Below are 16,518 nucleotides of genomic sequence, written 5' to 3'. Positions count from 1 at the left end.
CAGATGTTCGTTTGATCTTTCAACTGTAGTTAATCATTCATTATGAGATGCCTTACTTTGAACGAAACAAAAATTTTGAAAAGTTATTTCAAATTTACCGGATGGTGTCAAATTTGACGCTAGAGTTCAAAAGATGAACTGCACGTTCATAGAATTGAAAGCTCATTGATTCGTATTTGTAACACCAACAATGTTTTTTTTTTTTTCGTAAATACGTTTCTTATGACATGTATTGTATTTGAGTGATCTCTCAAAGTTTTGAGGAAACGTCTTGTTCTTGATTAAAGGTCACTTATGCGATTATTGTTTTACATGACCCATACATACAAATAGTATACATGAAGATGATGCTTATAAAATCCTTGAATACATTTGGGCAATAAGTATGTGGAACGACTGTCATAATTAATATTACGGGTCTATAGATTGATAGCATTGGCCTACCTTACAGAAATCAGCCTCAAAAAGGACAGTTCCGAAGTCTTAATATCAATGATATTCTTTAAACCGATTGATGAAATATAAATGGGTTCCGATTTTGGCACGGTTCCGTTTTTAGCAACTGAAAATTTCTACTTTGTTGCCAAAATTGAAATCCTACTGTATTTCAAAAATAAATTTATGTTTTTGCTACAGTTCGAGCACGAGCACTTGTATAGTTGTTTAGTGGGATCTATCCTTGCCAAAGCTATCACTGGCCGACGAGTTTCGAATAAAAATAGGATTTCGGTAGGTTTTAGATAAATTGAGCACATTATTAATTATGCGGCTAGCATTGATGTTCGAAGTTTTATTTTTATGCTCTGTAATTCTGATTAAAGTACTCTTTACTTTGCTACCATATACAATCATAGTTCGTAGTATAAATGAATAAATAGTTCATACTGCCTTACAATTTATCGACACGTTGTTTCGAGATAGAAGTCGAACGTCGAATTTTGCTTTTTATTTAATCTAGTACACGTCAGAAGCCTAGGGTGTGGCGGCAACTAACTGCGTCTAATTATGCAGCTTCGGATTGAAAATTCGTTATCATTATCTTGCTTTATCATACAGTTTATCTTATGCCTCAAGATCATTTGGTGCAATCATAGGAATATCAAATTTGAGAACAAATTTCAATGATTAAAAATGTGATTTTACTTTTTTTTACATTTACAGAGCTAAACCGAAATCCAAATCGAGAAACGGTTTGCCCCCGCCTCAAATATATAAAATTTAGAACACTTAAAAAATAGTTTCAAAATCAATAGGGGAAAATTTCATTAAGGGACTACGCACACATCGAAACGGAAGGAAAAAAAGTGTCACATTTCTATTCTACAAAAATATTTCTCACGCGTCTTAAGGACGCACATATAACCCTACTAATACGACAGGGACAACAAGGTGGGCGTTATGGAGGAATAATTTTAATATCTCAGTTTTCGTTCATTTACCTCTAGGCGTTGCTTTAAAATCTATCTCGTTCCTATCCCTGGTGGCGGCTCACGCTTCGGTTGGAAAGAAATCTTTTAGCAGGGTGGTTCTTCGTTTCTCAGCAACGTCCATTTGGTTTTCCAGATCGCCCCGATCGGTGGTTTCCGCTCTTTCCACTTTCCACGAAAGGTTTTCGATTTCCGCTTCCAGCTGAGCCTGTCAAGGAGATTGAAATAAAAAAAAAAATACAATACAAAACAAAATGTCCTCGGAAATTTCTTGAAGAAGGTTTCCCTAGGTTTACCACCAAGGTTTTCTGCCAGTAATTTCTCTAAGAACCCTTTGGAAATTACTGCAAACATTTCTATAGGGATTTTGCAAACTGTAACAATTGGCATGGAATTTTGACAGAGAACTACAAATGTGCTCTTATTGTTTCAGAAGGGGTTCTATTTATCTATTTATTTATTTATACACCAACAGACAGTAAGCCCCAATGATGTTTTAAACTAAAAAATACAGTAAAATACTAAGTTGAAACTTAACAAAACAAGGCAACAAAATGTCAAAAAAAAAAAAAACAAATGAAAGTCTCAAATATTCACACAGAGAGTCGGGATAAAATTTCTACATAGTTACGACGTATTACTTGACGGGACAGGTGAAATTCAAACCCTTCAGCAACCCTATTGAACACGCGTTGAAGACCGACCATAGCACTGTTTTGGCCATAGTTAGTTCGTCGCAATGGTAACCTCAACATAGCATTGTTACGCAACGTCCTGGAGTGAGCACTCGCATTGATGAATTCCAGGAGCGCAGGACAGTCTATTCTTCCTGAAAGCAAGTCAGCCACTACCATCGCTCTATTGACGTCTCTACGGGTCTGCAGTGATTCCAGTTGAATGAGTTGACACCTACTTTGGTAGCTAGGCAACCGGAACGGGTCTCGCCATGGAAGTCGACGGAGAGCATAACGGATGAAGCGACGTTGCACTGACTCTATCCTCTCCACGCCGTTACGGTAATACGGATGCCAAACTGCGGAGCAATATTCAAGTGTGGCCCGAACTAATGAGCAGTACAAAGATTTGAGACAATATGGATCCGTGAAATCCTTGGCAATACGGAAGATAAAACCCAATGTCCTGGAGGCTTTCTCGATGACATAGGACAGATGGTGTTTGAACGTCAACTGAGCATCCAGAATAAAGCCAAGATCTTTAAAATCTTGTACTCGTTGAAGCACCTTTCCCTTGAGCTGGTAACAGAACAGGATGGGCTGCAGTTTGCGTGAGAATGAGATAATCGAGCATTTCTCAGGATTAACTGTCAATCGATTCATGTCCACCAAACTACAAAAACATCTAAATCATGTTGAAGAGCAACGGCGTCGGCGATGGTACGGACCCGCAGAAACAGTTTTAGATCATCTGCATAAGATAATCGAGGTCTTTTAATTACTGTGTTGACATCGTTGAAGTACAGCAAAAAAATCAGGGGTCCCAAATGGCTTCCTTGAGGTACTCCGGAAGTTGCCGTGAAAGATTCGGAAGAGAATCCTGCCAACTCCACAGTCAAGCGACGATCAGTCAGATACGAGCTGAACCAGCGCAACATTAGGCCCCCGACACCGAGCCTTTCCAACTTAGCGACAGTTATTGCGTGGTTTATTTTGTCGAACGCAGCGGTCAAGTCGGTATAGATCACATCCGTCTGGGCTCGATCAGCAAAGCTGTCGGCAATGTGTGAAGTAAGGCACAACAGGTTGGTCGATGTGGAACGCCCCGATACGAATCCGTGTTGATCCTCACTAATGTAGTGTTTACAGGGGAACAGCATTGCTTTCATGACTATCAACTCGAAGAGCTTATAAATACACCAAAGTGCTGAAATTCCTCGATAATTATTGACATCCTTACGATCGCCTTTTTTATGCACAGGAAACGTAGTAGTTTTCCAGGCCGCAGGAAATCGTCCACTATTTAACGATAGGTTGAATACATGGCGTATAGGAACCAGCAAATTGACGATGTGCGCCTTCAGCAAAACAGATGGAATTCCATCGGGACCGGGGTTCAACGATGATCTTCACCGTGCAGCCGCCTCGATGATCATATTATCATCGACAGTGAGCATGTTGAACATTTCACCGAACAAAGGTACGTTGTTTGCAACATTCGCAACGTGTTCTTCGGATAACTCCTCTTCGCAGAAAACGCTGGAGAATTTTTTAGCAAAAAGGGTGCAGATATCATACCAATCGGAAGCTACCTCTTCATCTAGCTTCATAACGGAGGGGAGACCAGATTGCTTCCGTTGTTTGTTTACATATCTCCAGCATGATTTCGGTTTCGATTTTAGATTCAGCTGAACCTGCTGCTGATACCGTTTATAACAACGTCGACTAGCGTTCTTGTAAGCATTATTGACTCTTGCCTAGTGATCTCGAAGTGAAGGCGTGCGGTGTTTGGAATAGAGTCTCAGAGCAGCTCTTTTTGAAGTCTTCAGATGGCGTAGCTCGCGGGTTTGCCACGGAGGACCCGAAGAAGAATGAACTTTCTTGGGCACATGCCTTTCGATAGCGTGTTCGATTACGTGAGATAATGTCAAAGCAGCGGTGTCAACATCATCGGAGTCGAGTACGTGAAGCCAATCCACAGATGAAAGAAACTCCGCTATACTCTGTTGGTCAGCGTTACGAAAATCGTAGTAAACTGGAGAGATGGATTCACTGTGGCGAATTTCGTTGTGTTGAAGAGCGATAATCAGTGGACGATGATGGGCAACATTCTTCACCAAGGCGACGGGGGCCGAAGTTATCAGCGGTGCCACATCCCGCGCACTAACAAAGCAAAGGTCAAGACAGCGATTGTTTTCGTTGAGTACATTGTTAATTTGTCGCAGCGTAGCAGTACTGTAACAATCAAGAAGTCGGGACGCAGCGGCATGGATAGAAGAACGGCCAAGATTTGGGTGCATGAAACCATTGCCGCAAGTTTGCCAGGATATTCCGGGAAGATTAAAATCGCCAACAACAACAATCTCGTCTTCGGGATTCGCTGCGGCAGAAATATGAATTATGGACTGGTTATGTGTTTCGATTGAAGCCATATCTCGCGTTCGGTCCGGGGGGATGTAAATCCCACACAAAAATAGGTTACGACCGGAGAACTCGATCTTCACCCACACTTGCTCGATACTAGCCCAAGAGTCGTTATCAATAGGCTTAGATTTCAATTTTTTCTTGACCGATACAAGAACGCCTCCACCAACAGATTTGGTACTGTTTCTAGCGCTACGATCACATCGGAACACCTCATATGAAGGTCCGAAAACATGACTGGAAAAAGTACGGGAATCGAGCCATGTTTCCGTTAGAACAATAATGTCGAAACAATCGTCGGAAGTCGCCAAAAGGTAACTATTAATGTCGCAATTCATTCCGCCAGCGTTTTGGTAGTAGATCATAACATCGTGAGAAGTGCGTTGGGAGTCAGTTAGTACACGAGGAATTTTAGAGTCAGTCTTCGGGCGCCGAAGGGTGTTCCCTAGTTCCGGTTGGGTCATGACTTCCGCACCAGGGGGGCCCCGACTATCCGAAGCCTCATCTACACGTCTTAAATCCATGACATCCGGTAGGGGGAGTGTGAAGTGATCACGTGACCCATTCTAAGATGTCAGAGCGACGAGCAAACTCCAAAAGAGCTCCATCGACAGAAAACATAGAAGAAGGGCCGGCTTCATACATCTGAGCATCACCATTTGCGGAACTCCAGAGGCCGTACATGCTAAAGCTTTCTGCAAAAGCATTGCAGAAACTTTTTTTTCATAATATTACTGCCGGACAGTGGGTGTTAGTTGGATCACACTCACAGAGAGAACTACAAATATACTCTTATATTTGAGCTATCGCGCAAACATTTGGGCTCTTCAGTATTGGGCAATACCTGGAACACTTTTTCAACACCATCATAAAGAAACATTCAAATATATTTACCTACCTAGCGTAGAAATAAAAATATTTAAAACAATTTCAATTTTTGATCATGTTAGTGATCGACAAAAATGGCGGATGTTTCAAGCTATCGGAAAAAAATGAGATTTCAATATTTTCTTCTAATTTTTTTATGAGGAATGTAGCAAAATTAATTTGAAAATAGTTGCTATTGAACTAATAAAAAATAAATAGGTTTTTAATGTTTATTATTACATAATAATCGCACTTTTAACTGTAGGTCGGTTTGCTTCTATTCGCCCACTTTTTCTATTGACCCCTTTTTACGGTAGCTCTCCAATAGTCCAGCAATTGCGAGGTGCTACGCTTCAACCAAGTTTGGTTGGTGTAACATTATTTTTTCAACTCGTTTCGGGTTACTTACTTGTTGGTACTCGAAGAGATCCTTTCGGGACCCTGCCTCCATGAAGTACGCGTAGGGATAGGTATATTGAAGCGTGTATCGACATTTTGCCAGGAGAGCGGCCGCATCGAACAGATACTGCCAGTCGATCCAGGTTCCGAGACCCTTCATGACTTTCTCGTTGATGCGGGTCTTCATGCGGTCCAGTGTCTGTTCTTCGAGTTGGAGCGATTTCGAATGGTTTTCCCATCGTTCGTAGTAATGAAGGTACTTTTTGAGTGCTTCGCGGGCCTAGATTTGAGAAAAGTAATAGTAATAGTTTTCACGGTGGTGACTAATTGAAGCATACTTTATAAGGTCCTAAGGTGATTGAGATCAAAATCTGTGTTTTAAGCTCAAATAAAAGGTGGCCCATTTTACCCCGTATGACCATACTGCCCCGCTTTCCCCTATATGTAATTCGCTTCTAATTCGATATTAAGCTCAATTTTGAAAATACCTGTGCATGTACGGATTCGTGGGCAATGTTGGGATTTTCCTTGTAGCGCGAACATTCGTAATATTCCGATCCATGGGCCTTCCAATCTCCAAGGCACATCCAGCAAAAGTCGTGCTTACAGTTGAAGCACTGCATATGATTACAGCCACCGTTCTTTTCGATGCAAATGTGACACTTGGGACAGTCCTTCGTATGGGCACTGATGTAGTTGGCCGTTTCACTATCGTCGGCACATTTGGTTAGCCACTTGCGGATGATTTGGCAATCGGTTGGAGCGTGATAGTCAGTCCCGCAGCGGAAACAGAACGAGGTCATACAAATCTTGCAGATAGCCTTCTTCGGGCTGATATCCGCACTGCGAATGATTATCTGAAAAAGTGACCTGATTATTGAGGATTCGTTATTTTTGTAACAATATCATTTGCCTATTCCAGTGGTTCCCAAAGTTGGCGAATTAGCTCTTGCAAACATGGATATCTATGTCAGTCCGGACAAAGTGCTTTTAATGGTTCGAGAAAAACAAATCCAAGAATATGAGACAGAGTCCGCGGCTACAAAGCAAAGCCATGCTGAAGGTGTACGGGTTCGATTCCCGGTCGGTTCAGGATCTTTTCATAATGGAAATTTTTATGACTTCCTTGGGTATAGAGTATCATCATACCTGCATCACGATATAATAATGCGAAAATAACAAGTTTGGTAAAGAAAGCTCTCAGTTAATAACTGTGGAAGTGCTCATTAAAACACTAAGCTGAGAAGCAGCTCCCCAGTGGGGACGTAATGCCAAGAAGAAGAAGATGAGATAACAAAATAATCGCATTATTAGCTGCTCAGGCATTGCAGAATTCGCTCTCATTTGAGTATGAAGCACGATCAAGGCAAGCAAAGAAAAACATCACATCTGTTACGGTCCACGATCGTCATTGTATCGCAAGGTGTAACAAGTCTGATAAATGGAAGCAGTGAGCGAGAGCCCCAAAGAGAGAGCGATGATAAAATCCATTTTTCTCGCTTGTTTACCGTTGGGGATAGGTGTTTTTCTTTACTAGCACGATAAACAATCCACGAACTTCCAAAAGCAATAGTGTCCCCCAGGCTTGGAGCATGTTTAGAGGTGTTTTATCATGCACTACTATCCCCCCAATCTGATCAAAGTTGTAGCAGTATACGATAAACAGTCTCTCATAATGTGCAGCATGTTATGATAGTTACAGAGAGCGATACGTGAGAGATTCTCTCAATTTTCTCTGTATTCAATCCCTGTAGCTGCTATATTTTAATGTTTGAATTTTAAACATCTCGTCGAAAAAATCCAATTTGATGTAGCATTTTGCTAGATTTTCAAGGTTGTTTGATTCAACACTGACCATATATTGCGTCATAAAGGCGTATCTGCAGTGATCGATTTCTCAATATTGACATTTTCTCTATGACTAATTACTTGGCCGGGTGACTTCGTGACGTATTCCTAAAGCAAATCTCAGGGTAAATTCTGTTAAAACTTATGTAAGTTTTTAGGTCACCCTTGATGAATAAGGATTTCTAGACAAAATTTACTCTTGAGCAAATTTCACAAAATTTTCTAGATTATTGCTAAGATAATTGAAAAAAAAAAGAAAAGAAAATCAATTGAATCTCTGGATAACATCCCGCAGGTTTTTGTGAAGGAATTCCTATGAAAAAAGGAGGAAATCCCTAAAAATGGAGATCTCTTAGAGCAACAACTGGGGAATTCGGTTGAAAAATTAGTGAAAAAATATCTGGAGGATGTCCTAGGATAATCTTTGTAAAATTGTTCAAATTAATCCCTGAAAAAATGCTGCCCTGTCCATAGGTGATGGGATTGACGGTGATTCATCAAGTGATTACATATTGTTGATATTGTGAAAAATTTCTCTAATGCTAATATATTGATCGCGAAAATTTATCGTAATTATAACTTATAAAATGTAAGCTAGTCTAATAGTTTTAAGTTAAATAATGACATGTGTTTCAATGCTTAAATATATTTTACACTTGATTTATCACACCTTCAGCATGAGTTTAGTTACTGTCGCATGATCTAACACCAGATAACTACGCGTAATGCTGGAGGGACCGGCAGGGCCTACTACCAGTCTCTACTAACACTCAAATCACTAACAAGACTGGGAAACCAACGATCACCTTCTTCAGTAGCACTATTTCTAATAGTAGTATTAGTTCAATACACATAAATCTTTTTCAGTAGACCACGAGGCGCAAGAGTGGGTGCGGGTGGTCTCTGCGTCTCACAGGTCATTGAAAATAGGCATTTATGTTAGGTTTACTAACAATGTAGTAATTATTACCTTAGTAAAACCGTAAGGTGCCGTAATTCAGCGCATCGCCTAAATCCGTAAGCGTATTTGGTATAAAATTTGTTGAAATTTAAGAAAAAATTGAAATTTGCCCATACCGCTATTTGTATATGCTGGTAATGCATCATAATTCCAATTAAAATTATCATTAACAATAATTTACGATTTTTGAGAAATATTGCAAAATGTTCTGAATTACGGCATTTTACGGTCTTGCGTTATTTAGTAAGGTAGGTTGTAGCGGTATTAGAGATAGTTTAGTAGTGTTACTGATATATGTATAATAATTAGAAAACTGATGGCACTGTTGTTACTGAAATGTTTCATTTTTAAATATCTTTTATAATATAATATTGTTGAACAAAATGTTGTAATTTATAACTTATTTAATTCTCTAAGCATTTTTGCACTACTTTGCATTTATCACACCAACACTGCCGACATTAGCGTTCTTTGAGTAGTATTTCTGTTATGTAGTAGTAACCTCTATCGTTTTTATTCTAACGATCATAACATAATTACCGTGAGCGTAGTAGTGGAAATTAGTTCCCTGTCCTTTGGGGGGGGGGAGCGTTCTGCCAACTCGGTCGAGGCAGATTTCTTGTGTAAACAAGTTACAACATAGACGTTCTAAAGTTCCAGAATGAAGTGTTGTGTATTTGAAGATGGGATGGATTCGCGTTCGTGCTTTACTTCCGCTTATCTATAAAGTTATATACAATAACTGACCCTTAGCTTAACTATTTAAATTAACAGTTGCAAATACAATAATCGTTTTGAGCTTACTAACATGTCGTTGGCCGTTGTGAGAATATCACCAAGAACTTCTCACATGCAAAAAGCTTGATTGTCATACATTGAAACATCAAGGTTCTCGCTCGTTCGGATTCATTTTTTGTTGTTTATCACTAGTTTCAGGGATTGTTATCGTGGGAATCCAAAAAGCGAATTTTGTATGACTTCAATGTACGCCAATACTGCCATAAAGCATGTAACAATCACTAACATTCCTTCTCTCTTTATCCTTGTTTTCATATCTAATCCGCTTCGAGGAATAATTCATCGAAGAGGAAAGGCATCTCTTATCATGGCAGCGTAATGGCCGAGAAAACGTCGGTTTGCGGTCGCATCTCTCCATCCTCGGTTCTGCCCCACGCTCGCCAAATCGACACGCACTTGATCCGCCCACCTAGCTTGCTGCACTCCACGCCTTTGTTAAGTATAAAGTTTCTGTAATCATTGAATACTAATTGAAAGGTAAATCAAATGAACTTATTATTTAACTAATAACAAATTTGTTCCACAGAGCGATTTACAAAACACCACACAAAATCCCTCCTTTCACATGTCCTTAGGCAAAACACTTCACTACCGTTATATGTATGACTGATTCATGTTCTTTCGACCTTGCATCATTCATACGTATAGCGGAAGTCTAGAGTAAAAGCAAAAATTAAAGAACCTTCTGGTCAAAGATGTTGCGTTGCCTACTTCCAAAACTCCAAATCCCCCGGTGTATTATGGACGGTATGAGTTTTCAAACTTATGCTGTAGACTTGGCCCCTGACCCCCTTGTACATCAATAAAATAAATAAAATAAAATAAAATAAATTAATCCCTGAAAAAAATACTGGAGGTAGTACCGTTGACACTTCAAAAATTTTCTGAAATAAATTCTGAAGAAATGCATTTAAGCATCCTTTGAAAAATTACTGGAAAAATTGGTAGAGGAATTTCATGAAGAAAGGCCGAGAAAAAAAACCCATACCAAAGTTAATTATGGAAGTGCCCAAGTAGCTCAGCATCCTAGTTCCTGATAGTATTTCAGATGAAATCCTAGGATAATTCCTGAAGCTGTTTTTGAGAAATATGAGATGACATTCTGCATATTAATTATCTACAAGCAAGAAAAAGAAAAAAAGAGACTTAAGAGACCATTTTGGTGAAAATAGATCTTCCATAAAAAAGAGACTTCTAGAGACTTGCATAAAAATATAGACCAATTATTCTCTAAAAAGAAACCGGCACTAGATATGTTACTCCTTTACTGATTCAATATAGAGATATTGAAAACGTGAATCATGTTTTGGTAAGTCGATAAAATTTCATGCTCTAAAGGATCCTCACTGAAAAGATCATATTGTAAGTTGATAGCGGCGCAGCCAATTTTTTTTTTTTTGTTGAAGAGAATTTTCTTGCAAATAATAGTTGCTCTAAGTTTTGACGCAAAAAATCGTTGTCGTGAACATATTCTACCATGAATTACTGCCTCAAAATAATTTCCCTGGTTGTGATCGAAATTTCCTGAGAATTCCAGGTTTTTTCTAGGTTGAATAAAATTCCCTGATAATTGCTGGTTTTCCAGGGTTTTTTTTCAGGTAGCAGACACCCTATTCAGTATACTAAAATGAAAACCGACCGAAATGTCACTAACATCCCAGTGCGTTTGAATTCCTCATTTTAAGGAGCTATCTGGGTATTGTATGAGATTGCAGCCTAGACATATCTCCAACGCGGGGATGAATTAGGCCTGAATTTTTCCATAATAAAGAATCAATAATAATAGTAAAAAGGAGTCTTTTTGCATTATCGTAAAAGTTTTAAAAATAAACCCTCCGATACCTTGCGACCCGCGCTATGTTTTGAAAGCACTAAGGCCCGCATAAGCATATAAGCTAAGGACAACTGAGTTGAGGAAACTTGATAAAAGTACTCTTATGACAATATATAGGGCATACAATCATCATTTTAAACTATACAGTTCAAAAATATCTTAGTACATATCAGAGGAGCGGTTTCTAAAACTGTTGACCTCAAGAGGGCGATAGTCCATAAAAGTTTGGGAAACACTGGTCTAACTAAGAGTATCATGAGATCGTCCCTAACTAGTTACCTGACAATTTGGTCCGGGACAAAATCGCAGCTCTGGATGCGATTTCACGTAGTCGGCGAAGGCAAACTGCTGGTACTTGTCTCTCAACATAGGCCGGTTAAGTAGGTTCAATACCAAATCTTCTGGCACCCGAACGTCGCATCGTTGCTCCATGCAGCCAATTTGCGTGGAAATGCCCTGGCTGATTTGAATTTCGAAGTGCATCGCCCAACAGTCCCGACAGAACGAATGCTGGCAGGATAGACTATGAAATTTATCCATCGATTGGACGGTAACGCAAACTGGACAAAGGTGGGTTCGATATGCAGATGAAGACATGGTTTGAATAGTCGGTTTCGCACTAGTGCCCGGTATGGGACCGGTGGCTGGAATCATACTGCACACTGGAAGGAGCACTGCACTCGAATTGCTACTACTGCTAGGAACCAATAGGGGTACGACGGTAGCAGATGAAGTCGATGCCATAACCGATGGGGCAGCTTTGATACGGGCACTCACAAGTAGGTTGGATGCGTTGTTTCGATATTTTTCCACAACCTCGGCAGTGTTCCATTTGGTCTCGTGGAGTAGCACCTTGGCCAGCGAGGGTGTGATATGAAGTTGATTGCTTAGTCGTTCTACTGATTCGTTCAGCAGCTTTTCCACCTCCTCGACGTTCAAACATTCGTACACGAAATATTCCGGGTCAGATCGCTTCGGGTCTATCTGCTCGATGTCGCAATCTTCTAGGCCTGCAGAATAAGAAAGATAGGAAAAGGAAACTGTAATTGATGCAATAAATGGATGGGGTAGGTATGTTGGTCTTCTCCATCTACTGTTTTTTAGGAGATGCAACAGCCTATGGCTTAAAATCACGATAATGAAGATAATAATAATAATCTACCTTTCTGATATGTATTTCGTACAGCTTAAAATTCCAATAATTACTGTTAAAAATAATTTTTGGAAGCTCGATTTAATAAGCATTTTTAATAGATGGAGTTCGGCCTAACTTGGCCTATTATGTGATGGTAGGCTATATTTATGAATCTATCTCACGTGGGCTCCAAAATTTTGTTGTGCTTCTAATATGCTAATATGTAGTATTATTATTAATCAATAATTCAGTACTATGATTACCAATAAAAACCCGTGAAGTGGCAGGATGGATCTTAGTGCTTAATTCACAAAAATACTTCGATCGCATTCATTAATAACCCGAATCCAATTCCTCAAAAAAATATGGAAAAGAGGTTAGTGTACCAACATTTTCGGGGGTTTTTACCCTACATACCACTCCCGCTTTTGTTTGACTCGAAAAACCTTGGCTTCTTAGTGTCTTTGCATGGTAATTTCACTTACCATCACAAACAATGTCATCCCATTGTTAGCCCTCCAAATTAGTAAAAATGATGAACTTAGTCCAGCGTAGGAGAGGACATCGATGAATTCGGATTTACATAGGAGGTTTCATGTGAAAATAGCTGTATTTCAGTCATACCGCAATGGTACCATTTTTCGCGCACGCTTTGTGGAAAATCAGTAGACATTATTGGATTTTCTGGAAATTCTGGAGAAACTTTCCATGGATACTGGTAAAAATTCCAGATTCCGGTGAGGGATATTGCAATCAAAAGAAATTTTGGATTTTCAATGGGAGTCATGGAATTCCAGTGGTTTTTGGCGGATGTTCTAAGGTTTTTGGTGAGATTGTTGAATTCGAATTAACGATCTGAAATAATGGAAGGAGTTCTAAGATTCCGGTATAAATGTTCAGATTGCGTTGAGAGTGCTAAGTTTTGATTGAAGATCCGGTGAGAGTTCTGATTTCATGATTCTTCTTCTTAACAATGTGTCCTCCTTGGGACAGAGCCTGCTTCTCAGCTTAGTGTTCTTATGAGCACTCCCACAATTATTAACTGAGAGCTTTCTTTGCCTAAGTTGCCATTTTCGCATTCGTATATCGTGTGGCAGGTACGATGATACTCTATGCCCAGGGAAGTCAAGGAAATGTCCATTACGAAAAGATCCTAGGCTGACCGGGAATCGAACCCAGACACCTTCAGCATGGCTTTGCTTTGTAGCCGCGGACTCTAACCACTCGGCTAAGGAAGGCCCATTTTATGTTTTGTATTCTAATATTTAGGCCAGGATGTCCAAGATGTTAATGTATCCATGGATTCTAGTAGAAATTTAGAAGTTTCTATGGATTTCCTTGTAATTCCGATGAATTCTCAGATATATTGAAAGGACTGTTGGATTCCTAAAAAACTATGGTGGAAAGTTTTGAAGTTTCGCCTAAAGTCCATGATTTTAATGGCAATTTCCTTGGGCAGTTCCTAGGACTCCAGTTGGAATTCTGTGATTCTGGTGGGAGTTCATAGACCCTAAAAACCAGAGGCGCGTCACGTTCGGAACCATGGGTAGGACAAATGTTAGTATTTTTTGTGTGCATTGAATTTCAGAAAACTTATAACCCTGGAATTTGAATGCTACTATATTTGAGGGGCTCAAACACAAAGAGGTGCAAGTGACATTTCGATCGAAATAGCATAATTCATGGAGGACTGGTATGTTTTTGACTTCCATACAATGTTTATAGAATGAAAAATTGCTGAAAAAACTTCAAAGTAGATTACACAGTGTAACAAAAATGACATTTTTGCGTGTCTCAAAGATTAAATTATGTGCCTCTAGTAGATTTGGGATTGCTGAATTTGATGCCGTTTTCAGAAATGTTCCTGTATGTCATAATTTTTAGCTACTGGTCGCCAAATTTTTCGTTTCTCTTATATGGCATACTACAATACTTTTCTGAACCATCAAATAATATCTTTTGAGCATCGCAAAAAATATGAACTTTATTGATAAGTATTGTTATATACATGAAGTTTGAATTCTAAGGCAAATTAAGCAACTAAATAACCACACAAGCTGGCAAATTTGCATGCAAGTTGACTGAAATAGTCCAATTTTGCATTTTCAACAATCAATATCTCAAAAACTAGACGTGCTATGCTATTTTTGAGGCGATGGATTCAGCATCCCTTAATTTATAGTAAATCGCGGTATTTTGGTGCTCCACAGTGTTATCACAAAACTATGTTTTTGTCACTGTCATCACTTTGCTCAATTTCATTCTAGCCTTTACCATAAGACTAAGAAGACTTTTCGTCGGGTAGCGACTGAGTGCCTTAAAAATAGGAAAAAGAAGACCTGTTGCCAAAAAGAGATATACAGTGGGATTCCGTTTTTGGCAACAAAGTCGAAATTTTCAGTTGCCAAAAACGGAACCGTGCCAAAATCGGAACCCATTTTTTATTTCAAGAATATCATTTGGGCGTTGTTATATCATCATTATGGAACCAAATGATGACCAGATTTGCGAACAATCCATTTCGAAGCAGATTTCCGTGGGATAGGACTATTCTATTTATCTATAAACCCGTCATATAAATTGTGACAGACGTTCCATATACTTTTCATTGCTGAAATATCTTCAATGACGTTTTGTAAACTTTATATTAACTATGTGTTTACACATGCAATATAAAAACAATAATCGCATAAGTGACGTTTATTCAAGTACTGAAAAATTCCTTTAATAGTATAAGAATACAGAAATGCAATATATTTCTTTAGGAATGTATTTACAAAAACAGTTCTAGGTGTTACAGAACTGGATGATAATTCTAATTCATTGAACATAACAAATCAGTTCATATTTTAAGCTCAAGCGTCAGTGGCTCTCAAAGATTATATTTTTTGCATACTAAGGCATCTCAGAAACAGCTTAATATCAATTGCTGTACACAAAGACTATAATAATTTTCGAAACAGAATATTGACTAAGCCTTCAAAAGGATTTTCCATAGAAATATGGATTCTTCTAGAATTAATTACAAAAAAAGAACAGAACCGTGATGCTCAAAATGCGGCCCGCAAGCCGCAAGAGCACCCCTTAATTGAAGACCATTATTTCGTAGAATACACAAATTAGTGATGAGAAACACTTCAATTTGAAATGATATTTAATTGTATTTAGAAGTTGAGCTTATACGTTATAAATCAATCATATATATTTAACAGAAATTTACAGGATCCTCGAGAGCCAATAAGAATCTTCATGTGTCCGTTAAGATTCCACAGGAACCCGCTAGAACTCTGAAGTGTCTCGCTAGGCTATCCAATAACTTGCTAGGAATTTTGCGAATATCGCTTGGAATAGCAAGATTCTGCTGTGATATCGCGGAAATTCTCTAAAGTTCATAAGGACTTCCTAGAGTACCACTAACAATCTCCAAATTCCGCTGAAACGAGGATCTCGTAAGAAACATTTTGATTTATTCATGAGGCTCACATCCTTGATTAACCCCTTTATCGGCAGCTTATTTTTTTACCGCAATAAAAATATTCAAACCTTGATAATTTTTTGTTTCTCGATATTTTTACACATTTTTTTCAGAAGTTTTCAAAAAACTCTTCCCAAGCATCTATGTCAATTGCGTGTGGCTCAGGTGAGCCCAAACTTTTGCACGATACACCATACTGAGGGGTGAACCCAAACTTTTGCATGATGACTTGAATGATTGTTTCATTGATTTTGAATAGTTTTCAGATTTTTGCGCAAAAATTTCATGAGTGCTCTCCAAAGAATATAAGATTACGATTCTAATGACACCTTATTTTATTTTTTTTGTCGATCCAATGCGGAGGAAATCAGCTTTGTTTTTTCAGTGTGTTTTTTGAAAAATGTCACAACTTTGAGTAAAAATTTAGTATACAGAATTCAACAAATGTTTTTTGGAAAAATACATACGAAGTAAGAATAACCTTTTACCTTTCGAATGCGGCTTAGAGAGTTTGAATTGGACGCAAGGATGGAATTAGTCGTCAAGACATCACAACAAACTCCACTCCGCGAAAAATGAATCGCTTGGTCTGTGAGCTGACGATCAATTGTTCGCCAATCAAAGTCATTATTTTGGAGGATATTTCTGATTGCACTCCATGATTTGTCTCCTAGCT

The 16,518-nt window shown here is 38.8% G+C and overlaps 1 protein-coding gene across 1 annotated transcript in view; it reads right to left on the bottom strand.

Moving 5' to 3' along the window:
• Window positions 1-761: 761 nt before the first annotated feature.
• LOC5572098 (potential E3 ubiquitin-protein ligase ariadne-2) overlaps window positions 762-16,518 on the bottom strand; it is a 74,506-nt gene continuing 58,749 nt past the window's right edge. The window contains exons 2-5 of the mRNA XM_021842456.1: window positions 11,512-12,242; window positions 6,280-6,648; window positions 5,802-6,071; window positions 762-1,635 (exon numbers count right to left, since the gene is read on the bottom strand). Coding sequence (XP_021698148.1) covers window positions 1,489-1,635; window positions 5,802-6,071; window positions 6,280-6,648; window positions 11,512-12,242 — 1,517 coding nt within the window. The 3' untranslated portion in view covers window positions 762-1,488. The remainder of the gene's footprint in view (window positions 1,636-5,801; window positions 6,072-6,279; window positions 6,649-11,511; window positions 12,243-16,518) is intronic.

The sequence above is a fragment of the Aedes aegypti genome, chromosome 2 (genome assembly GCF_002204515.2).
Source record: "Aedes aegypti strain LVP_AGWG chromosome 2, AaegL5.0 Primary Assembly, whole genome shotgun sequence".
Taxonomy (NCBI): domain Eukaryota; kingdom Metazoa; phylum Arthropoda; class Insecta; order Diptera; family Culicidae; genus Aedes; species Aedes aegypti.
Note: the sequence above shows the minus strand (reverse complement) of the source record. Positions and strands in the feature narration are given on the sequence as shown.